The sequence below is a fragment of the Myotis lucifugus genome, unplaced genomic scaffold (genome assembly GCF_000147115.1).
Source record: "Myotis lucifugus unplaced genomic scaffold, Myoluc2.0 scaffold_341, whole genome shotgun sequence".
In the NCBI taxonomy this organism is placed as follows: domain Eukaryota; kingdom Metazoa; phylum Chordata; class Mammalia; order Chiroptera; family Vespertilionidae; genus Myotis; species Myotis lucifugus.
The window spans coordinates 812,953-836,685 of record NW_005871389.1 but is presented as its reverse complement, the minus strand read 5'-3'; the positions used below and the strand labels follow the sequence as shown (position 1 = coordinate 836,685).

Here is a 23,733-nt window from a genome sequence, read left to right as displayed (position 1 = left end):
GTTGGATCTATCACCATCCTTCCCATATTACAGACCAGCAAACTGAGGCACAGAGAGGTGAATTCACTTACCCAAGGTCACACAGCTTAAGAACTCAGAATTCAAACTCTGGTCTTGTCTGACTCTAAAACCATAGCTGTCCACAGCCACTGGAAGCCAGGACCAAGGACCCCCAAACCTGGTATGCCCAGAACGGAGGGGTCTCCTGGGACACGGGGCTTACAGTGCTGAAGCCAGGATAGTCCCCAGCAAACTAGGATGACTGGGGTTTTGAAGGTGGCCCCTGGTGGAATTTGTGACACTGTAGGCATATGAGGTCTTGACTGCCCAAGAAAAGTGGCTTCAATCCAGCCCAACCTCAGCCTGGCCAGAGGGGCTCAGTGGTTGAGCGTTGAGCTATGAACAGGGAGGTCACGGTTTGATTCCAGGTCAGGGCACATGCGGGCTCGATCCCCAGTGTGGAGTGTGCAGGAGGCAGCCAATCAATGATTCTCTCTCTCTCTCTCTCTCTCTCTCTCTCTCTCTCTCTCTCTTCCTCTCTGAAATCAATAAAAATATATAAAAAATCCAGCCCAACCTCTGATGGCACCGACAGGAAAACTGAGGCTCCCAAAGGAGAAATGGTTGGGCAAGGCCACATACGGCAAGGGAGCTGGGCTGAGCGTACTGGCTGGGCGTGCAGCTGTTTGCCTCTGATGCGGGAAACAGCAGCAAGGAGCTTTGATGGCTGGAGGTAGTAAAACCTGATGGTTAAGAGCCTGGGCTCTGGACTCAGCCAGCCTGTTTTCACATCTCGGCGTTACCACCTCGCGTGCCCTCGACAAGTGACTTTGCTCTCTCTGCCTCAGTTTGCTTCTCTGTACACTGGGGTTAGCAAAGGCACTCATCTCAGTGGGCTCATGATGATGATGATTATCTTAAATTACTGTTGGGTAAAAACACAGTCCCCACTCTCATTCCTAGTCGGCGAGGAGGGGCCTGCCATCCCACCCACTCCCTCCCTGCCCAGACGGTGCCAGCCCCTCTGCTTATGCCCAGGGCAGCCGCCACCGCACTGCCAGGCGGCCCTGGTGCAACTGGGGAGCGGCTCAGCAGGTTTTTCCTCCCAGCGTGCTGTGGAGCACCGGGCTGTCCTCTCCCCGCCTCACCTGAGCCCAGCCCTACTAGGCTCGCAGGCTCCTCTCTGCCAGACACAGCCAGCGGGCAGCGGGCGCTGCGTCACCATGCCCAGCATCTTCGCCTACCAGAGCTCCGAGGTGGATTGGTGCGAGAGCAACTTCCAGCATTCGGAGCTGGTGGCCGAGTTCTACAACACGGTGAGGGCCAGTCGGGCAGCAGCACTGGGGGTGGTGTTGGGGGGGGGGGCAGAGTCTCACCAGACCGGGGTTCAAAGCCTGGCGCCTCCACGTCCTCGCTGGGGAATCCTGTCTGAGCGGTTCGCCTCTCTGGGCCTCGGTTTGCTCCTGTGCCAGGCGGGGAGCACTGGCTGTCATTCATGACTTGCCTTTATTTGGCGTCGGGCTCTGTGGTAGGCTTTGGAAAGGCAGCAGTGACCCAGAAAAGAGGGACTCCAGGCATTCACAGCCGGGGGTGATGGTGCCGTCATGGGGGACACACGGGCAGCTTCCAGGGGTGGGTGCCCAGAGGTGGCCCCTAAAGCCAGCAGGGATGGGAGGGTCAGGGAGGGCTGCCTGAAGGAGGTGACTATGGCTGCTTTATTCTCAGCTGCATCCCCAGCCCAGGGTGACCAACTCATCCTAGTGTGCTGGGGACTGTCCTGGCTTCAGCATTGGAAGTCCCCTGTCCCAGGAGACCCCTCAGTTGCGGGCAGCCCCACACCGGAAGGGCCCCCACATCTTGGATGGTAATGGCATTTGACCAAAGCCTGAAAGATGGGAGCAGCCAAGGAGACGTGCGTCTGTGCTGTCCTTGTGTGGAGAGCTGCGGACGACACAGTGAACGAGGCAGGGTGCTTGCCTTCCTAGAGCTCCTGGGATGGTGGGTAACACATAGTAGGTGGTCAATGAATGGTGAGCAAGGCAATGGCCTTTATCAAGTGCTTCCTGGGTGCCAGGCATCGTATTAAACATCGGACGGGCAGACTCATTTAATCTCCACAGTGACCTGGGAGTTCGGCACCATGTATCGTATAGGGAGTTAATCCCATTCTCCAGGCGAGGAAACGGGCCTTTGGGGAGGTTGAGGATGCACCCAGGGCCACCCTGGCTCTTAGAGCCAGATCAGAACTCGGCGGGACTAGGAGAGTTTCTTGGCAGGTGGGGGAGGGGCGCTCAGCCCCAGGATGGTCACGTTGCTCTGACTCTGTTAGCTTTGACCTCGTTGCTTCTCAGGGCTGGGAGACGGGAGTTTGAGATTCCAGGGTCTTCTGGGTTCTTGTTCCTCCTGGTCAGAGACTCTGCCCTGTCTGGTACTCCGTACCCTCACCTGGAAAATGGGAGGGGCTGACCGCGCTGATCCCTGCAGACGGGAGGAGGGTTTGGGCTTCTGGAACCCTCCTCTCTGCATTCCCTGGCAGTCCCTGCAGCCCAGACTGTTCCCTGGGGAGCCCACCCCACAGAAGGCACCGGAGAGGGCTGGCTGGGTGTGGGCTGCGCCTGGGTCTAGCCGTGCTCTCGTGCAAACGTCTCCTCACGGCATCCTCCTTTAGCCCGTCTCTAAATGCAGGACATTGAGCAACCCGTGGGTACTCGCCGAGGCTGCAGGTCTCAAACGCATTCTGCTCATGACATATCCGAGGAGATTTCTACACCAATATCACCCGGGACTGGCATTTCCAGATTCTTATCAAACAGAAACAGATGTTTCACAAAGCAGTGCTCACCTTTCCCTGGTGGGAGCACACTTGGGTTTTTTACTTCTATCAGCCAGCCTCTGGCCCTAGCCGGTTTGGCTCAGTGGATAGAGCACAAGCCTGTGGACCGAAGGGTCCCGGGTTCGATTCCAGTCAAGGGCACATACCTCAGTGGCAGGCTCCTCCCCAGCCCGAGCCCTGGGCCCTGGTCGGGGCTCGTGCAGGAGGCAACCAATCGATATTTTTCTCTCACATCAATATTCTTCTCTGTTTCTCCCTCTCTCTTCCACTCTCTCTAAAAAATCAACGGAAAAATATCCTTAAGTAAGGATTGAAAAAAAAAAGGCTCTGACAGAAAGGGTAGGGCAGGAGGAACTGAGTTCTATTCTAAAGGGTTTCCCCAAACCCGAGATTCTCAAACCCGTCACTATAGCTAATAAATCAAATAGTTCAGGGGTGAGCAAACTTCTGTTGTAAAGCTGGCTTGTTGATAATTGTGGCTGTGGGGGCCACGTGATCTCTGTAGAAATGACTCAACTCAACCACTGTGGCTGGGAAGCAGCTCCAGGCCAGAGGTCAACAAGTGAGTGTGGCTGCGTGCCAGTAAAAGTTTATTTGTGGATGCCCAAGTGTGAATTTCATATAATTCTTTTAATTTTTTGACCTTTTAAAAATGTCAGTATTATTATTATTAGCTCATCGACCACACAAGACAAGTCAGTGGGCTGAACTTGGCACAGGGCCTGTAGTTCTCCAACCTCTGATATCTATATATATAAAAAGCAGAATGCCAGAATGACCAAACAACCTGTCACCAGGAGGTGCATTGATGGATCCCACACAGTGGAGTCTGGGGTCCTGCCCGCAGTGGCATGGCGGAGCCTGGAGTCCCACTGGTGCGGCAGAATCTGGGTCCCGCGGTGCAGGGGGTCTGGGTCTTGTGCAATTTCGTGCGCTGGCCTCTAGTAGTTACCACAGTGCAGGGGGTCTGGGTCTTGTGCAATTTTGTGCGCTGGCCTCTAGTAGTTACATAAAAAACAAACAAACAAAAAATCCCAGTCAAATAGAGAACAAGATACTTTTCGGTTTGGGCCTCTCAAAGAAAATGAGTTCATTTCACAGTGAGCGTGGCACACTCATCTTGTGCAGCTTCCTGTGGGAAACTAACAACTAACTGTGTTGGGACCTGAATTTACAAACAGCCCCCACCCCCTTGATGCCGACATCGTACCTCTAGGAACTTTAACCAAAGAGACAACTTGGTGGTGAGATTTACGTACAAAGTCATCGCTGAGTCATCGTAATTGCAATGAGCAAATGGATAAATAAAAAGGGAGCCATAATATTCTCACCACTCTGTGTAGGGCTGAATACATTCTGCCGAAATACTGCGCAACTGTTTGAAAGCGTGTTTTTGAGCTAGGTATGTAAATTAAAGACAAAATATGCAGCAGAAATTTTCAAAAATGTGGTCACATGGTGTTCATCATGTTCCACTCACGAGTCAGAACGCATAGTTGGAAAACAGTGATCCCTGAAGAATCTTTTGCTTTCTTGCTGCTCTGCTTCCAAGGAGCTTTGAGCCCAGCCCCCAGGGCCAGGGTGTGGAAGAAGGAAGCACCGGAGGACTCAGTCCAGGTGCTGGGAGGCTTCAGCGAGGAGGGCACCGAAGAGTTGGGTTTTGAAAGATGAATAGGAGCTTGCCAAGTTGGGTAGGAGCCAGGAATAAGAGAACAGAAGAAAGGAAATGGGTGGACTAGTCCTGGAAGTAAAAGAGGGGCTGGCCAGTTTGGGAAAGGGAGAAGTATGTTTCTGTGGCTAGAATATGGGCAGAGATGAAGATGACTGTTTTGAATACTGGGTTGGAATGTTTGAAATGTATTTGTATTCACTGATGGAGTCACTCATTCATTCAACAAAAATGCTGTAAACCACCCTAGCCGGTGTGTTCACCGTGGTTAGAGCCTTGGCCCAAGCACCAAAGTGTGGATTTGATTCCCGGTCGAGGGCATATACCTGGTTGCAGGTTCAATCCCCAGCCCCGTGGGGGTGCGTGCAGGAGGCAACCAATTATTGTGTTTTTCTCACATCAGTGTTTCTCTCCATCTCTAACCCTAACCCCCCCCCCCCCCCTCTCTAAAAAAAAAAAAAAATCAATGGAAAAATGTTCTCGGATGAGGATTAACAACACCAACAACAACAACAACAAAAAAACAGCTCTAAACCAACCTGTGCTGGGTGATCCTGGGGTCCTAGAGAGGCTCAATGTCCCAGGATGTGGCGGGGAATTCAGGATTAGAAATGAGTCCTCAGCCCCATGGTTAGTTTGTGGCAAAGGGAGAAACAGGAGCCAAAATCGAGTTGGGGAGCCATGGGGATGGGGATGAGGCCTCCACTTGCTGAATGGGGAGGGAACCTCAATGCTTAAAGAATGAACCCGGCTGGTGTGGTTCAGTGATGGAGCATCGACCTATGAACCAGGAGGCCATGGTTCGATTCCCAGTCAGGGCACATGCCTGGGTTGCAGGCTCAACCCTCAGTGGAGGGCGTGCAGGAGGCAGACCATCAATGATTCTCTCTCATCATTGATGTTTCTATATTTCTTTCCCTCTTCCTTCCTCTCTGAAATCAATAAAAATATATTTTAAAAAAAGAATGAGTAAATGCTCTCAAGGCATATGGAGCAAAGGGAATAGCATCTGAAAAGGTCTTGAGGTAAGAGAACAGAGGTGGCTTGAACCAGAGCCCAGGCTGCCTGTGGGGGAGGGACGAAGGATGAGAGAAAGGGCTGGTGACGTTTCCAGGGCTAACTCAAGAAGGCCTGGCAGAGGAGTGTGTGTTCTGTTGTGAGGACACTGGGCAGCCATGGGTGGCTTTTGGGCATGGGAGAGGCAGTGATGTGGGGGCGGCAGGGCACCTGGTCGATTTCACAGACAGCCAGGAGAGCCATAAAGTATATGTAACAGGAACGGGTCAGGAGTGTAGGAGGGGCTGGGGCAGAAGTCAAGGTGTAGGCTGCTCCAGTTTGCACCTGCTTGTTTGGGTTTGGCGGCCTCCAGATGTGGCCTCCTTCTGGGCTGCTGACATCTTAGGAGAGTTTCAAGTAAAGTGGGAAGAAGTTTCAAGGCCTCCCGGCTCCCAGAGGCGGCTGTGCTGCTGAAGTTTTCCTTAGGATCCTGCCAAAGCTCCGGAAGCTCTGAATCTCATCCTCTCCTTTCTGAAGGGATCTCCAGAAAACTCCCTCTCAGATGCTTGGATATAAAACAAAGGGTGGCGTGGCTGGTGAGGGACCTGCATAGGCAAAGGCAGGGAGCTGGGAGTGAGTAGGCCTGTGGGAGTGGGTCTCAAAGAGAGGGGGGATCAGAGCAGGAAGGGAGCGTAGGGGGGTGTAGACTGCAGTGCCTGCACCCCCAACAGCCATCCCACCTCCTCTCCCCTGCTGCTGGCCTCTGCCGTGTGGTGATTCCAGTCCCTGTCTTCCCTGAATGCTGTGTGACTCAGGCAGGACACTTGCCCCCTCTCTGAGCCGCTGGCTGTGACTAGGAGGTCCCATGAGCTCTAAACCACACCCCCCCTTCTCTGCCTTTTTCCTCATTAACATTCACAACAAAAGCAATTAATTTTGGGCACCTCCGGTCTGCCAGGCCCTGCTTAAACCCACAAGGGCATGGTCCCTGCCCTCAGGGAGGGCAGACGCCATTAATTGAATAATTACACACACGAAACTGGTACTCATGCTCATGACACATCCAGGGCCCAGACTTGATAGTTCCCTCTGGACCTCTTCTGTCCTTCCGAAAAACAGGCATTTGTGATCCCCACCGTGCTGGCCTCCTGCGGGGAGGGATCTGATTCAAGGGGACAACAGCCCCTTATATTGCTCATCACTCAACAATAACTGATTGAGCCAGGCACTGTTTCGGGCTCTGGGGACACAGCGGTGATCAAAGCAGACAATGGTGCCTGCCCTCCTGGGGCTGCAGTGCTGGGGGAAGGAGGAGACAGACAACAAACAGAAGTTAAGGGTTCAGAATGGTGGTATGTGCTAGGGAAGGAAAACGCATTCATTCATTTACTCAGCAAATGTTCACCGGGCACATCTTCCAAGAAGAGACCACGGTGGGGTGCCGACCGTACTTAACTCATGCAACCATGGAGAGGATGAAGCAGGCACTAGACAACCCAGATGTCCATCAGCTCAACTTGGGTAAATGCAATGTGGTCTATCCATGCCACAGACTGTGACTCAGCCATGAAAAGGAGGGACGCGCTGACACTCACTACAATGTGTTGGACCTTGAACACACGATGCTCAGTGAGAGAAGCCAGACACAAAGGCCGCACAGTGTGTGATTCCATTCATGTGACATGCCCAGAACAGGCACATCCAGAGACAGGAAGTGGGTCAGTGGGTGTCGGGCTGGGGGAGGAGGATGGGAGTGACTGCTAATGGGGAGGGGTATTCTTTTGGGGGGTGGTGCAGTGTTCTGAAATTAGATAGTGATAATAACAATCTTGTGAATAGACTAAGGCCCACTGGCTTTACACTTTAAAAGAATGAATTTGATAGTTTGTGAATAATAGCTCAATTTAAAAACAGAGATTAAAAAACCTCACAGTCTCTGGTGCATCCTAATTACTAAATAAATCGAAGCTATTATTATTTCAGGTAAACATAATGCAGAGATGCAAAAGTATTGATGTGTTAATTATATCGGATGTTTCTTAATTTTTTTAAAATATATTTTTATTGATTTCAGAGAGGAAGGGAGAGGGCAAGAGAAATAGAAACATCAATGATGAGAGAGAATCATTGATCGGATGCCTCCTGCACGCTCCCTACTGGGTATCTAGCACACAATCTGGGCATGTGCCCTTGACTGGAATCAAACCTGGGACCCTTAAGTCCACAGGCCAATGCTCTATCTACTGAGCAAACTGGCTAGGGCTTAATTTTTTTTTAAAATCCTCCTCCGAGGATATGTTTTTATTGATTTTTAGAGAGAGAGAAAGAGAGAAACATTGATGTGAAAGAGAAACATGGGTCAGTTGCCTCCTCTATGTACCCCAAGCAGGAATCGAACACACAACCTTTTTTGGTGTATGTGACAATACTCCAACCAACTGAGCCACCCAGCCAGCGCTGATGTTTATTAATTTTATTTAATCATCATAATTCCATGAAGTAGGTACTCTTATTCTCCCATTTGGCAGATGGATAAATAAAGGCTCAGAGAGGTTATGTTTCCTTCCCAGGGTTGCACAGCATGAATTGCCAGTGCACGAAAGTTGCAAATGCTAGAAGTCTCATTGTGAAACCCAGGCCGCCTGGTCCCAGAGTCTCTCACTTAACCACAGCCCTGCGAGGCCACCCAGTTACTAAGTCATTAACAATTAATTGTGTGCATCTGAATTCCTGCGAGTAAGTCCCAGGCTGGGAGGGATTGTGGCTCGGCTGGTGCTATTGCTCCGGCCCCACCCAGCACCAACATTTGTGCGCACCTGTTAAATGGATGTAGACAGGGTTCTGGACAGGTGACAGTGCCAGGTGGGGGTGGCAGGGGTCTGGCTGTGGCAGGTTAGGACAAGTGGGCGGTCTTGGCCACGTTCATTGATTTGATTGATTCAACAAACTTTTCTTGAGTGTCTATTGGGTGCCCAGCGTGCGAGGTGTTGGGGACACAGCTGAGGATAAAACGTGTTTCTTGTCCTCACAGAAGTCACAGTCCAGTGTGTGTGTGGCACAGACAATGAAGGTGGTAAGAATGAATCATGGGCTCCTCCAGAGAAACAGTGATTTGCAGAGAAGCTGTTAGAGAGGATGGGGGAGGACAGGGTGGTTGTAGGGGCTGCGGGCTCAGCCCAGGGTAGTTTGGGTAAATGAGAAAGGGGTTCCCCCTCTACGTTTTCCTGATGCTGAGGCAGGGAGTCAATTCAGGTCAAGCTCTCCCTTTCTCCTTCTCTTCCTTTCCTTCCTCTCCTTTTCCCTCCCTTATTCTCCCACTTCTTTCTTCCCCTCTTCTTCCTTCTTTTCCTCCCTCCCTCCCTTGACCTCTCCTTTCCTTCTTCCATGCCTAAGGTAACTGGCCACATCTATTTACCAGACCCTGCTGGGGACTGGGTGTCTGGTAAATAAAAGAGCAAACACGCTAGAATACACGCTAGCAACACATTGTGCACAACAGTTACAGCACTCGTGCCAGGCACATGTAGGCATTTTCACATGTATCTTGGCATGTGTTATTATTGAAGTATAGCTCTTTCTCTGCTAGGGGCTGTACCCCCATGTACGCCGGGTATGGGAAGAAGATATGAGTAGTCATAGGCATATAGGAGAGACCAAGCTTGTCAAACTCGCAGCCGGTGGGTGTAGACTAAGTAGCCCTTGCTAACCAGTAGCCATCAGAGAAAACAGTTCTTCAGAGAAGCCCTAAAAAGCAGCCGTGCACCGGCTGGTCAACAATACATTTTTATACGAACTTAGACAAAAGAGGCTTCTTGCCAAAGAATGATATCAATATTTGGGCTATAGAAAGGTGCGCCTGCACAGTGCATACAGTAAAACTGCTGTTATTTTCCTTCGGCAAGTTGGCCTTGACCATCCGGGGTACTCTGATTGGGGTTCCCACAATTATCATCTACAGAAATTTACTGAGCACCTCCTGGGTGTGCCAGGCACTATTCTAGACACTGGAGAAGGGGGGTTGGGGATGGGAGGAGACGTGTCAAAGCAGTGAACAAAACAGCCAAATTCCGGTGGCACTCGGCTGCCTAATCCTCACTGCGGCACTCAGAGGGAGAGGAGGAAGTTGGAGCACAGAATGGCCTTCAAACCCTGACTGGATACCCATTGTGAAGGCAGGGCCTTCGTTTTCAGATACTGCTAAGGTCCTTGAGCACATAGTAGGTACTGAAGGAATGGTTGTTGAGCAAATGGATGGATGGATGGATGGATGGATGGATGGATGGATGGATGGGTGAATGAATGAATGAATGAGTGAGTGAGAAAGCACCTGCTGGGCCTGGGACCCAGGGAGTTCAGCTCAGGTGTGTCCAGAGCTGAGGGCGGGGCTGGCCCTGGGCACAATCCAGATTGGTGCCTCTCCTGCCTTGCCGAGTCTGGGTGGGGCCAGTGGTTGGGAAACATGGGGACCCAGCCCCAGAGGGCAGGGAGGAGACCCTGGCATCTGCGATGCTATCAGCGGTTCCAGAGCCAGCTGTCGCTTATTAGTCAGAGGCTCCACCTCATTCCGCACACTGGGCAGCATTTAAAACTCCTGCCTCAGTTCTGCCGGCCTCGGAGTGTGGAGCAGCTACACCACCAATAAACTTGTTATTATCATCTCCCGCAACAACATAGCAGCGGCCCTTGCTATTTCTTAAAGCAGGGGAGCCCCCTCTTTATCACTCCACCTGCCTCGTCCTCTTGTCTTGCAAGGCAGGGGCCAATCAAGTTTCAGAGTCTTCTGGAGCTGTGCAACCTCAGGGAAGTCTCAGATTTGATTTTCTCATTGCCAAAGACGAACTGGAATGCTGGACTTTGGGGTGTGTGCAAGGATTCAAAACAATCTCTGCAAAGGCGTGTGGTCAAACGATGAGAAAGTAACAGTCCTAGCGCCTTCTATCCAGAACTTTCTAGATGCAAGACCCTCTGTCAAGTGTTTTCATGCATATGATGGGTGATCCACCTGAATCTATCTTGAGGTCTGGTCAAAAAGAAATACTGATTGAGTACCTACTACATCCTGGTCCCTGAGGTTACAGTGGGGAGTAGAGATAGAGAAGACACAGCCTGTGTAATCAAAGCCAGGCTTAGCAGAAGAGCCAGACAGTTCCAGGGCAGCTGGACAAGTGTTAGGAAGTGGGACAGCAATGGGCACAAAGGAAGGCCACCTAATCCTGCCTTGAGGGAGTGGGAAGTCTGTAGGAGAAAGTGATACCCAGGCGACAGATGAAGTAGAAGTTGGCCTGGCAAGGGGTGGTGGTGAGTGGAGAGCAGTGTTCCAGGCAGTGGGAACAGCACATGCAAACTCCTGGAGGTGAGAGGTAAGAGTAAGTATGGCTCAGTCGAAGGAACTGAGTTATTCCTTCCACCAGGATTATAAAGTTGAAGGTGGAACAAATAAATGAGTAATGGAGAGAGTTTATAAGCCAAGTTTAAAAACGTGGATTTTAATTATGGGAGTCACAGATGTGTTTTATTTATTTTATTTTTAGAGTTTAAAGTGACAGATGTATCTTATTTTTTTAAAATATATTTTATTGATTTTTTACAGAGAGGAAGGGAGAGGGATAGAGAGTTAGAAACATCGATGAGAGAGAAACATCAATCAGCTGCCTCCTGCACACCTCCTACTGGGGATGTGCCTGAAATCAAGGTACATGCCCTTGACCAGAATCAAACCTGGGACCTTTCAGTCCACAGGCTGACGCTCTATCCACTGAGCCAAACCAGTTAGGGCTACTTTATTGATTTTTTACAGAGAGAAAGGGAGAGGATAGAGAGTTAGAAACATCGATGAGAGAGAAACATTGATTAGCTGCCTCTTGCACACCTCCTACTGGGGATGTGCCTGAAACCAAGGTAATGCCCTTGACTGGAATTGAACCTGGGACCCTTCAGTCCGCAGGCTGACGCTCTATCCACTGAGCCAACCAGTCAGGCTGTATTTTATTTTTAATTTATCTTAGAGAGAGGAAGGAAGGGGGAGAGAGAGAGAGAGAGAAACATTGCTGTGAGAGAGAAACATAAATGACAGATGTATTTTAAATGGAGGCTTTAAAATTTCCCGTTTGATATCCATGGCCCCATTTCCCCTTAGACAACCAGCTGCTCCTCCCCTACTGCTTATGGTCTCGATGGATGGTCCATCAAGGTCCTCCCTCTCCTCTGGCCAAGGGTGGGATGTGGCCCAGGCTACTCTCTCCAGAATTTGAATCTTGGGCTTGGACATAAGGACTGAACGTAGTTGTTTTCATTCATGCCCAAAGTTGCCCCCTGAGGAGATTGTCCATTCAAGGGTCAGAGCTGTTCTGGTTTCTGGTTATTCTTGTCTCTGCAATTCCTTTGATTACTGAGCTCCACATAATAAATGAATGAATGAATCAATTAAGTAGGTAACTATTCACTCCCCACACACCCACACCCACACACACGTAATATTTATAATGTAAGTTTACCAGAATCATTTTCTGTTGCTTGCTACCAAAGAAGCCTAGCTAATATACTAATGGTGATAGTTCTGTTGGATGCAAGTAATAGAAAGCTAGCTCAAGCAAAAAACAAAACCAAAGAGTCAAACAAAGAAACAAAAAAGAGAGAATGCATTAGAAAAATACTGCCATATTTTAGAAAATGGACAGATGAGTTGCTTGGGAGGACTGGGGCCTAGTGCAGGACTGAAGGATCCAGCAGAAGGGGAAATACTACGCTTGTGTGTTTGTTTTTATTCTCCACCTCATCTCCTCCTGGTAGCAAGATGGCTCCCATATCTTTTTTTTTTAAAAATATATTTTATTGATTTTTTTAAAAATATATTTTATTGATTTTTTACAGAGAGGAAGGGAGAGAGAGAGTTAGAAACATTGATGAGAGAGAAACATCGATCAGCTGCCTCCTGCACACTCCCCACTGGGGATGTGCCCGCAACCCAGGTACATGCCCTTGACCGGAATCGAACCTGGGACCCTTCAGTCCACAGGCCGACGCTCTATCCACTGAGCCAAACCGGTTTCGTGCGACTCAATTTTGGTAACTCCCAGGCTCTGTGTCTGCCTCAGGTTTTAAATTCCCAAAAGAGAAAATCTGATGGGCCCTGTTTGGGATAGGTGTCTGCTGCAGTGGGGTGGGATCTCATGATACAGACAAGGCAGGTGTGTATCTGTTCTAGGGTTGCCCTTGTGAACCAGGGTCTGTCCCAGAGGTGTGTGGGACCTTGTCCATTCATAGGCACAAGAGACCTTGGCATAGAAAACAAGCACGTGGGTGGGACCAAGGGCTTGGAAACCAGTTTGCCAACGCTGGGTCCTCCACTCATGACCTTTGAGCTGGCTCCACCGTGACCCAAGGAGAGCCGTGGGCTCCCAGGAATCAGGAGGACGCCTCCCTTGGGAACCTTTATAGGCTCCCAGGCCCTAGGCTCATAGATGGTGACATTGTATCAGGTGAATGAGTTCCCCCCACCCACCACTGTGCTCTGTATTCTTGAGTCATCATCCTCAAGACCAGAGTTCTGAAGAAATAACAGAGCACCCTAGTTAACAGGGCACAGCTCCTTCACTAAGATGGGACACAGACGACGGAGAAGACCTTTACAAGAAGAAGAGTTTATCAGGGAGGCAAGGGTGTAGTTGAGCGAGCTAGATGGCTGACCTCAAATTGGCGGGTCAAGAAAACCACGAGAACACGTGTTTCTGAGCTCATGTGAAATACTCACTGTGGCCCCAATCTACCTGGGGGAGACTTTTGAAGTCCTGTGTCAGACTTAGGGATTTTTGAGCCATTGAAATTCTGGTGCAAATATTCTTGTGACCTTAATTGTACTCATAGGCTAGTGCAGTGGTTGGCAAACTGCGGCCCCTTGAGTGTGACTCTTCCACAAAATACCACGTGCGGGCATGCATGTACAATGCGATTGAAACTTCGTAGCCACACTCAAGGGGCCAAAGAGCTGCATGTGGCTCGCGAGCCGCAGTTTGCCAACCACTGGGCTAGTGGGGACATTTGGATCAACAGCATGAAGAGGCAGGTGACATTGTGCATATGTCACAAATCCTATATAATAAAAACCTAATATGCTAAGTGTCTGGTTGTCCGGCCATCCAATCAATCAAAGCATAATATGCTAATGACATGCTAAGGCCGTGCAACCAGTCGCTATGACATGCACTGACCACCAGCGGGCAGATGCTCAACGCAGGAGCTGCCTCCTGGTGGTCAGTGCACTCCCACAAGGGGAGCGCCGCTCTGCCAGAAGCCAGGCTCATGGCTGCTGAGTGCAGTGGCGATGGCGGAAGCCTCTCCCACCTCCGTGGAAGCACTAAGGATGTCCGATTGCTGGCTCCCCATGGGGAGCGAGCCTAAGCCATCAGACATCCCCCAAGGGCTGAGGGACTCCCCCCCCAAGTGCACGAATTTCATGCACCAGGCCTCTAGTGTGGAGATAAAGGGCTAGGGCATTGACGTTGCTTTCTCAAGGCCCCACAATTAGTGAGGTAGCATGAATCCAATTCCATGTTACTTCGATCCTAAAGCCCATGAACTGGAAAGCTTTGGTTTCAAATGAAACACTCAATTAAAAGCAGCTTAAACAGAAAGAACAATATCTTCTTCTTATTATTTAAATAGAAATTCTGATGTAAATGGTTCTGGAATAGCTTAACTCAGCAGCTCAACATCATCAGGCCTCTTGGATCTTTTCATCTTTCTGCTCTGATATCTCTAGAGAAGTGTTTCTCAAAATATTGTCTGGGGACTCCCTTTCAGAAATTCCTTGAAGTCTAAATTATTTTCATAATAATGTGGAGATATTATTTGCTTTCTTTTTCACTTTGATGATCTCACAAGGATACAATGGAATTTTTCAGTGGCCACATGATGTATGACGGCATCATCTCTCTGATGGCCAAGGGAATGTATGCTTGTGTAGTAAGATATTTTGAAATATTCTTGGATTCAATTTCTAATATAGTCAGTCTTTTTAAAAAATATATATATTTTATTGATTTTTTACAGAGAGGAGGGGAGAGGGATAGAGAGTTAGAAACATCGATGAGAGAGAAATATCAATCAGCTGCCTCTTGCATGCCCCCTACTGGGGATGTGCCTGCAACCAAGGTACCTGCCCTTGACTGGGATCGAACCTGGGACCCTTTAGTCCACAGGCCGACGCTCTATCCGCTGAGCCAAACCGGTTAGGGCTAATATAGTCAGTCTTGATAGATGTAACTCCCATAAGCAGAAGGCCTTTGAGGTCCTCAATAATGTTTAAGAATGTAAGAGGGTCTTGAGACCAAAAAGTTTGAGAACTACTCTTCTCAAGTATCTGTTTTTGCTTTCAGCCTAGTTTCCTCATGGTTGCAAAGGAGCTGCCACATCTTAAACATCACAATAACGTCCCAAGTCCTTTTCCCTGGGCCTGATTTCAGTAAAGAGGATTTTCCCAGAAGTCCCTCATCAGAACTTCCATCATGTTTCATGGCCAGAATTATATCACACATTTATTCCTCAATAAACACCATTGGCAGGCAATGGGAGTGATCCATTCCTTGGGGCCAAATCCTGCTTCCCTGAAAGCTTGTCCTCCAGATGCTTGAACATAATTCTGGTTTATTTAGCAAGGGAGAAAGGGGGTGCACATAACTTAAGACACAGGTTCAGATGCATTTTGGTCGACAGGAAGTGGAATGCAAGCCTTTAGCTGCTTATTAAGAACTGACCTGAAAGTAGTAGATTCATTTACATTCCTATCTCATTTGCCACACCAGGTCACAAGGGCACCGTGTATTGCAAGGAAGACTGGGAAATGTAGTCTTGAGCTGCGTAGCTGTGTGCCTAGCTAAACTTGGGATACTATTCTTATAAGGCAAAGGGGGAGAATGTAGGTAGAATGTTAGTAGATAGTCTTTGCCACACCCATTGAATGAACAAATGAATCCATGGGATAATGGATGGAGTTATGGATCCACTGATGACCCATTGACTGTAAAGATGAGCTGAAAGACTTGACAAACTCTGGGTTGATTCATTGCCTGAAAGGAGATAGGTGACCAACTGGCTAATGACTGAGGGTTTTAACAGAGGGCCAGCCCTCCTCTGCCTCCCTTGTCTGACACCCCCTCCCCATGTCCTCCTCTTCTCCAGTTCAGCAATGTCACCTTCTTCATCTTTGGGCCTCTCATGATGTTCCTGATGCACCCCTATGCCCAGAAACGCTCCCGCTCCATTTACGCCCTCTGTGTCCTCTTCATGGTCATAGGTAGGTGGGGCCTGTGACAGTGGGGCCAGGGGAGTGGGGAGGAACACCTCCTTGACCACCTGCCTTTGTCTCTTGCTCCAGGCCTGTTCTCCATGTACTTCCACATGACGCTCAGCTTCCTGGGCCAACTGCTGGACGAGATCTCTATTCTGTGGTTGCTGGCTGGTGGCTACAGCATATGGATGCCCCGCTGCTACTTTCCCACCTTCCTAGGGGAAAACAGGTGGGATGGGGGCGGGCCCTCTGGTGATTCTGTTAGAGCCCACCTGGGCTCTTGTGTCCTCTCCCTGAGCCCTGTGGTGGCCCTCGAAATCCCTCCCCTGACTGCACCAGAACTTTGTCCTGACCCTGCCTGACTTAACTGGGCTCCCAAGCCGCCCCTCTAAGTGTACTTGGAACTCTTAGAATTCCTCCCCAGATAGCTTGGGACCTTCTCTAGACCCTATCTGAGCTCACCTGGGGGCGGGGGGCGTCTTAGGACCCATCCCTAAGCTTACCTGGGCCCCTGGGAACTTTCCCCTGAGTCTATCAACTGGGTTCCCTGAAATGTTATATGATCCTCCCTTTTAACCTGAGACCCCTCTGAAATTCTCTCCTGACCCTGCTTGACTCTTCTGAGCCTTCTAAGACCCCTCAGGTGATAGCTTCTGAGACCCTGCATTTCTTTCCTTAATCCCACCTGGGCCCTCCCTGAATTCCTTGCCTGACCTCACCTGGGCCCTGGCACCCTTCACTGACTCACCTGGGCCCTGAGATCCTCTGCTGAGCCCACCTGGGAGTTCCAAGACCTGTCTCTGAGCTCAGTTGGGCTCCTTGGAACCCCTCCCCTTTTCTCACCCACCTCTGCCACAAGATCTCCATGTGACCTGCCCAACCCCCTCCCAAGGACCCTTTCCAACCACCTCACAGCTGAGCCCTTCTCCCTCCAGGCCCCAGTTTATCTGCCTGGTTGTCATCGCCACCATGGTCAGTACCTTCCTGTCCTTCCTGAGGCCTACGGTGAACGCATATGCCCTCAACAGCATCGCCGTGCATATCCTCTACATCGTGTTCAAGGAGTACAAGAAGTGGGTGGTAACTGCAGGCGCCCAGGAGGGTGGCTCCCATCCCCCCTCCAAGCCACCCTCTCACCCCTCACCCATCCGCCCGCCCCCCGCCCCTCACGACCACACACACACACACACACTTACAAGGCATAAAGTTCTTTTTTTTGGTTTTTTTTTTTTGGTTAATCCTTATCCAAGGATATTTTTTCCATTAATTTTTAGACAGAGTGGAAGAGAGGGAGGGAGGGAGGGAGATGGGGAGAAAAACATCTATGTGAGAGAGACACATCAGTTGTTGCCTCCCGTACTCACCCCGAACCTGCCACCCAGATACATGTCCTTGACCAGGAATTGAACCCAGGACTCTTCGGTGTTTGAGCCGACACTCTAGCCATTGAGCAACACCAGCCAGGGCCAGGCACTGAGTTCTTGTTGATTCCATGCTCAAGATCATCCACAAAGAGGGGGCAGGGCCAGGATTTGGACCTAAGGTTGTCTGACTACAGAACTTGTCCTTTTTTCTTACGAATCCCTCAACATGTGTATAACTGGAGATGTTGCACCATAACCTCCATGTGCCCACTAACCAGCCCCAACAACCATCAACATTTTGCCAACCTGTGTTATATATTCCCCGTCAGATTTCATATCGGGGCACTCATTGACTTTTCAGGATTTCACTCTCCCAAGAAAGAATGATTACTTTTTAAAAAAATGTATTTTTATTGATTTCAGAAAGGAAGGGAGAGGAAGAGATAGAAACATCAACGATGAGAGAGAATCATCCACCAGCTACTTCCTGCACGCCCCCTCCTGGGGATTGAGCCCGCAACCCCTGCATGTGTCCTGACCAGGAGTCAAACCGTGACCTCCTGTTTCATAGGTTGACGCTTAACCACTGAGCCACATCGGCTGGGCCAGAATTCTTACTTTTTAACACCATGCTATGTCTTACTAGGACAGAGAAGGAACTCTCAAATGGGGCCATTTGAGGAGACTTGAATGAAAGGGTAATTTACAAAGGAGAGGGCAGGGTGTAGGGAAATCACTAGGAGTCATTTAAAACCCCTGTGCTAATAAGAGTGAGATTCTATGACCATCAGGAGATCTGGGGCGAGGGGTCATGGGAGGGGCTGATGGCAAGAATCTGGAAGGAGAGAGCCCGCAAGGTCTCCTTGGCCAGAGCTGTGACTTCCAGTTGCCGGCTGCAGCCAGCCTGAGCCAACTCCACAGAGAGGGAGCTCTGAAAATAAACCTAACAGGACCCTCCCTCACCCTTTGGTTTCTTGCTGGGGCTCCCTATTGGCCAACCCAACTGGAAGCCCACAGATAAGGAAACTCTGGATTTGGTCCACACAACCCGGCACTGCCCCCTCCAGCCTCCAGGTCATAGGGCAGAGTGAGGAAGGGTAGGGAAATTCTAGAGCAGGGGTCCTCAAACTACGGCCCACGGGCCACATGCAAATACAAATATTGTATTTGTTCCCATTTTGTTTTTTTACTTCAAAATAAGATATATGCAGTGTGCATAGGAATTTGTTCGTAGTTTTTTTTAAAACTATAGTCCGGCCCTCCAACGGTCTGAGGGACAGTGAACTGGCCCCCTGTTTAAAAAGTTTGAGGACCCCTGTTCTAGAGGGACAAATGGAGATATGGCACACACCCTTCTAACAAAGTTAATGAGACTTCCTTAAAATAGTATCCAGTACCCAGCTCTCATCGACGTTTGCTCAGTTTCTCAAAGATGCTTCTTACACCTGGTTTTCTTTAAGTCAGGATCCAAACCTTTGGTCTTTATTTCATATCAGTCCCCCACCTCTTCTTTTGCTCATGTCTATTAATAACACCCCTCGGTCATTTGCCTATAGAACATCCACATTCTGGATTTGACTGACTGTCTCCTATGGCATCTTTCAATGTGTTTCCTTATCTTTTGTATTTCCTGCAAATTAATAGTTAGATCTAGATCCAGGTTAACATTTTTCATTTATTGATTTTAGGGAGAGAGAGAAAAACATCGATTTGCTGTTCCACTTATTTATTCATTCATTGGTTGATTCTTTTTAAAAAAATATATTTTTTGTTGATTTTTAGAGAGAGAGGAAGGAAGAGGGAGAGAGAGAGACATCAATATGAGAGTGAAACCTCGATCGGCTGCCTCCTGCACACCCCCTACCTGGAATCGAGCCTGCAACTCAGGCCTGTGCTCTGTGCAGGGGAGACACCCGACCAATGGAGCCACACGGGTTGATTCTTGTATGTGCCCTGACCGGGATTGAACCCACAATCTCAGCCCTCGGGACGATACTCTAACCAACTGAGCTCCCACTCGGGGCTCAGGTTTACATTAAAAATATATATATATTTTTTTTATCGATTTTTTACAGAGAGGAAGGGAGAGGGATAGAGAGTTAGAAACATCGATGAGAGAGAAACATCGATCAGCTGCCTCCTGCACACTCCCTACTGGGGATGTGCCCACAACCAAGGTACATGCCCTTGACTGGAATTGAACCTGGGACCCTTGAGTCCGCAGGCTGACGCTCTATCCACTGAGCCAAACCGGTTAGGGCAGGTTTACATTTTTTAGGCCAGGATATTTCACGTGCAATGCTGGGTGCTCCTTGTTCCCTCCCATTAGGACTGCCGAATGAGTGGGTACCGCACATTTAGTGCTGTTAAGGTGGATTAGGGGATTCGAATGATGCCACCTGTATTAGAAAGTTTTCCACTGACCTGTCACCCAGTGACTTCAGCAGCCACTGATGCCCCTGCCTCCATCCGTGACCTCATTAGGGGGAGCAAAAGGGTGGTTTGCAGATTCTACTATTCCCTCTGCGTTGATTAGCTGGAGTTCTTCCATCAAAGGCTTTCACGCATCAACCTTGAAATAGAGAGTTTGAACAGAGAAGGCAGGAGAGACCATTGATCCTTTCCCATTATTTCTGAGAGTGATGATTCGGTGCCTTAGCCCTAAGTCTCTAGCAGGGCCCAACGAAGTTGGTTTTGTTTCTAAGTTTTGTTGTTATGAAATCAAGGATGTTTACATTTCTGAAGTGTTTTAACCCCATTTGGGTCACTTTGCTACATTTTTTACTTTTTATTTGGAAACAATTATGGACTCATAGTGAGTTGCAAAAACAGTACAGAGTCCTATGTACCCTTCCTCCAGCTTCCTCCAGCCCCCACCCCAACCCCCGCCGCCAGTGGCAGCATCTTATGTGACCTCAGTACAACTTCCAAAGGAGGAAATTGACAATGGGACAATACTGTTATTGAGACCACGGACTTTATTCAGATTTCACCAGTTCTTACTCATTATGCTTTTCTGTTGTTCAAACTGTCTCATTTTAGGCCAGCGGGCAGGGCCTGTGATTTTAACCACAAAGGAGTTTCTGCCTTATTAATCCCCGATACGCTCTTTGCTAAGGGACACTGGGTTAGCGCTGCCATCAGGGAAACAGATTCTCTTCCTGAGTTGTCCCAGGACATGGCCGTCAGAGAATCACCCTCCCATTCACGGACACACACATTCTCACAGCCACCCAGACAAGAATTTTCAAGCACTGACTCACAGATGCACACACACACACACCCCCACACACAAACGCACAAACACAGAAAGGCTTGTTGGTTAAGAATTCTGCAATCAGCCTGGCTGGCGTGGCTCAGTGGTTGAGTGCCAACCCATGAACCAGGAGGTCACGGTTTGATTCCTGGTCAGGGCACATGCCTGGGTTGCGGGCTCGATCCCCAGGAGAGGGTGTGCAGGAGGCAGCCAATTGATGATTCGCTCTCATCATTGATGTTTATCTCTCTCTTTTTCTTCCTCTCTCTGAAATTAATAAAAAGCATATCTTAAAAAAAGAACATTTCTGCAATCTGACAACCTTGGTTCAGACCCCAGCTCTGCCCCTAGTAACCGTGGGGTGGGGTTGGGGCATAACTTAATCTCACGGGTCTCAGTTTTCTCACCATCCTATGAAATGGGAATATTAGCATTGTTGTGAGGACTAAGTTTCTACCCAAAGGACTTGTTGACTGCACTTGACATCCTGTAAGTGCTCTGCAAACGTTAGTCATAAACACAGATGAGGCCCCTCCCCCTGGCACCCTGGATCTTTCCCTCTTCCCAGCCTCACCTCCTTGGTGGAGGAATTTCCCATCAGCCCCTACACACTCCACTCCGAGTCAGGCTCTCATCTCCCTTCCGCCCTCCCTAGGACCAGTAATAAGGAGCTTCGACATCTCATTGAGGTCTCCGTGGTTTTGTGGGCTTTTGCATTGACCAGCTGGATCAGTGACCGCTTCCTTTGCAGTTTCTGGCAGCAGATTAATTTCTCCTACATGCACAGCATCTGGTAAGCACCTACCCTGTGGTCCGGGGCCCCAGAACCAGAAAAATCTCAGATATCAGAGTGTGGGGCATCAGCCTGGGGACATAAAGTGATGGCACCAATACTGGATCTTGTGTGCTTGGGGGCGGGGGGCAACTGGTAGCAATCAGGGGGTGAGTTCCAGAAGGTTCCTTTGGATGATCAGGACCCAGGTGGGGCTGGGGACATCCAGCTTGCCCCAGGGACATTTTGCACCCTCACTACCCTCTCCCTGCTTCCCACAGGCATTTGTTCATCAGCATCACCTTCCCTTATGGCATGGTCACCATGGCCTTGGTGGACGCCAGGTATGAGATGCCAAACCAAACCCTCAAAGTCCGCTACTGGCCTCGGGACACGTGGCCCGTGGGGCTGCCCTACGTGGAAATCAGTGGTGACCACAAGAACTGCTGAAGTCTGCCGGTCTCTGGACTCCCCAACCACCAGCCAACTCACCTGTGTCTTGAGGAGAGAGGCTTAGATCGGGAGTCTGAGAGCACACACAGTTCTTCCTCCAGCTCCCTTTCCTCATCCTCCTTGTCCTGCATGACCCCACTCCAAGGCAGGGGATGGACATCAAGACTTCTCTGAGCAGCAGACTGATGACCCTGCAGGGCTGCCAGGCATAGCTCCCCTTCCTGACCTGCCCTGTTCTCTTTCATCTCCTCCTCATGCTTGTGTTCACTGCCACCCTGCTGTCACACAACCTGGAGGGACTGGATGACCAGCTGCTATGATTACATGGCTTCTACTGGGATGGCCTTGGGCCACATGCAGCTTACTCATAGTGGCAGTCACTACCAGACTCTTTGGACCTGACTTTGGTCTTGCACTGTCCTTGGTACTTAGGGGCCACCCTTAAGAATGGACATGTTTTCCGGTAACCTCATTCCACCCTCACTCATGCATGCAGAGACCTTGCAGGCCTCCACACAGGCTCACACATGGACAGTGTGGCCATCCCACTGGTTGACAGCAGAGCAACATGGACACCTGGATGGGCAATCTGGATGCTGTGGGGCACGGAGGGGATCTGGGGTGGCCAGTATAGGCTCTCAAAGCAAGGGGAGAAGGGGCATATGTATTTCTTTGTGGTTAAGAACACAGGGCGTGGAGTTGGGAGACCTAAGTTTGAATCCTGCTCCACCATTTCCTAGTTGTATCATCTGGGGGAAGTGATTTTTTCTACATCTGAAGTTCAAACCTCTTGTCTATAAAATGGAAATATTCCTTCCTTCATGAAATTTCTGTGTGGATAAAACAAGATAAGGCATGTAAAGTGCTTAGCATGGAGTCTGATAAACATCTATCCATATACTCATCCTTTAATTTATTCATCCATCCATCATCCATTGAATCATTCATTGAAACATCCATTCATCCATCCACTTATCCATTCATCCATCCCCTATTATCCTTCTATCTATTTATTTAACTATCTATCCCTCTCCTCTATTAACCCACCCATTTATATTTAGCCATCCATTTGTTTATTCATTTATCCATCCAAATCATTCAATCACCCTTCCACCCATCCATTTATCCAATTATTTATCCACTAGAGGCCCAGGGCAGGAAATTCCCGGGGGGGGGGGGTGTCCCTCAGCCTAGCCTGTCCCCTCTCATAGTCCAGGAGCTCTCAGGGGCGGGAGGTGACCCGGTGATCAGGGGAAGATGACACCCCCATCATAACTCTGTTGCTGCCACTGCTGGCAGCGCAAGCCAAAGCCGGCCCTGGTTACCTGAGCCTCGGGTGGCCCTGGGTGGCTGGGCAGCCGCCATACGAGGCTTGCCTGTGCCTAGGTTTGGCCCTGGGCAGCTGGGGGGCTGAGGGGACTGGGGGACTTTGGAGGCAGGCGTGCAGCTGAGGGGACTGGGCGCCACCATCTTGTGGCTGGGGGCGCCTCCATCTTTGAGGGTGGGACAGTCAATTAGCATATTCCCTCCTTATTGGCTGTGAGCACCACCATCTTTGCGATGGCAAGGGTCAATTAGCATATTCCCTCTTTATTAGATAGGATTATTCATCCGTCCATATTTAGACATCCATTTGTCTATTCATTTATCTATCCAAATCATCCCATCATTCTTCCAATCATCCCACCTATTCATTCATTCACTCATTTATCTCTTCAACAAATATACATTTTCTACTATATGTCTTACGCCAGTCCCTGGGGACACAAGACAACAAAGACATACAAAGTCCCTGCCCTAATGAGGAAACACATCCTATATAATAAAAGGCTAATATGCAAATCATCCAAATGGCAGAATGATAGATTGCTATGATGCGCACTGACCACCAGGGGGCATACGCACAATGCAGAAGCTGCCTTCTGGTGTCAGTGTGCAGGCACCACTCAGCCAGAAGCCAGGCTCACAGCTGGCGAGTGCAGCAGCAGTGGCGGGCAGCGGGCCTAAGCTGTCAGATGGACATCCCCCGAAGGCTCCTGGACTGTGAGAGGGCACAGGCCAGGCTGAGGGATCCCCCCCTCAAATTTTGTGCACCAGGCCTCTAG

The 23,733-nt window shown here is 49.6% G+C and overlaps 1 protein-coding gene across 2 annotated transcripts; it reads left to right on the top strand.

Moving 5' to 3' along the window:
• Positions 1-1,147: 1,147 nt before the first annotated feature.
• Positions 1,148-22,532, top strand: ACER1 (alkaline ceramidase 1). Of its 2 annotated transcripts, none has more exons than XM_006101108.3 (6): positions 1,148-1,316; positions 15,675-15,789; positions 15,871-16,012; positions 16,719-16,856; positions 21,059-21,196; positions 21,457-22,532. In XM_006101108.3, exons 1-6 carry the CDS (start codon positions 1,224-1,226, stop codon positions 21,623-21,625), a joined length of 795 nt encoding a protein of 264 aa, XP_006101170.1. In that variant the 5' UTR covers positions 1,148-1,223; the 3' UTR covers positions 21,626-22,532. The 2 variants fall into 2 exon arrangements, with proteins under 2 accessions (XP_006101170.1, XP_014321972.1); XM_014466486.2 differs by lacking the exon at positions 1,148-1,316 and adding an exon at positions 14,781-15,576.
• The last annotated feature ends 1,201 nt before the right edge of the window (positions 22,533-23,733 follow it).

What these genes read in the sequence shown, in the direction of transcription:
- ACER1 (XM_006101108.3), top strand. Translation starts at nt 1,224, where the DNA reads ATGCCCAGCATCTTCGCCTACCAGAGCTCCGAGGTGGATTGGTGCGAG. An exon ending in ACCTTCCTAGGGGAAAACAG is followed by an intron (nt 16,013 to 16,718) that starts GTGGGATGGGGG and finishes TTCTCCCTCCAG; the next exon opens with GCCCCAGTTTATCTGCCTGG. An exon ending in GTGTTCAAGGAGTACAAGAA is followed by an intron (nt 16,857 to 21,058) that starts GTGGGTGGTAAC and finishes CGCCCTCCCTAG; the next exon opens with GACCAGTAATAAGGAGCTTC.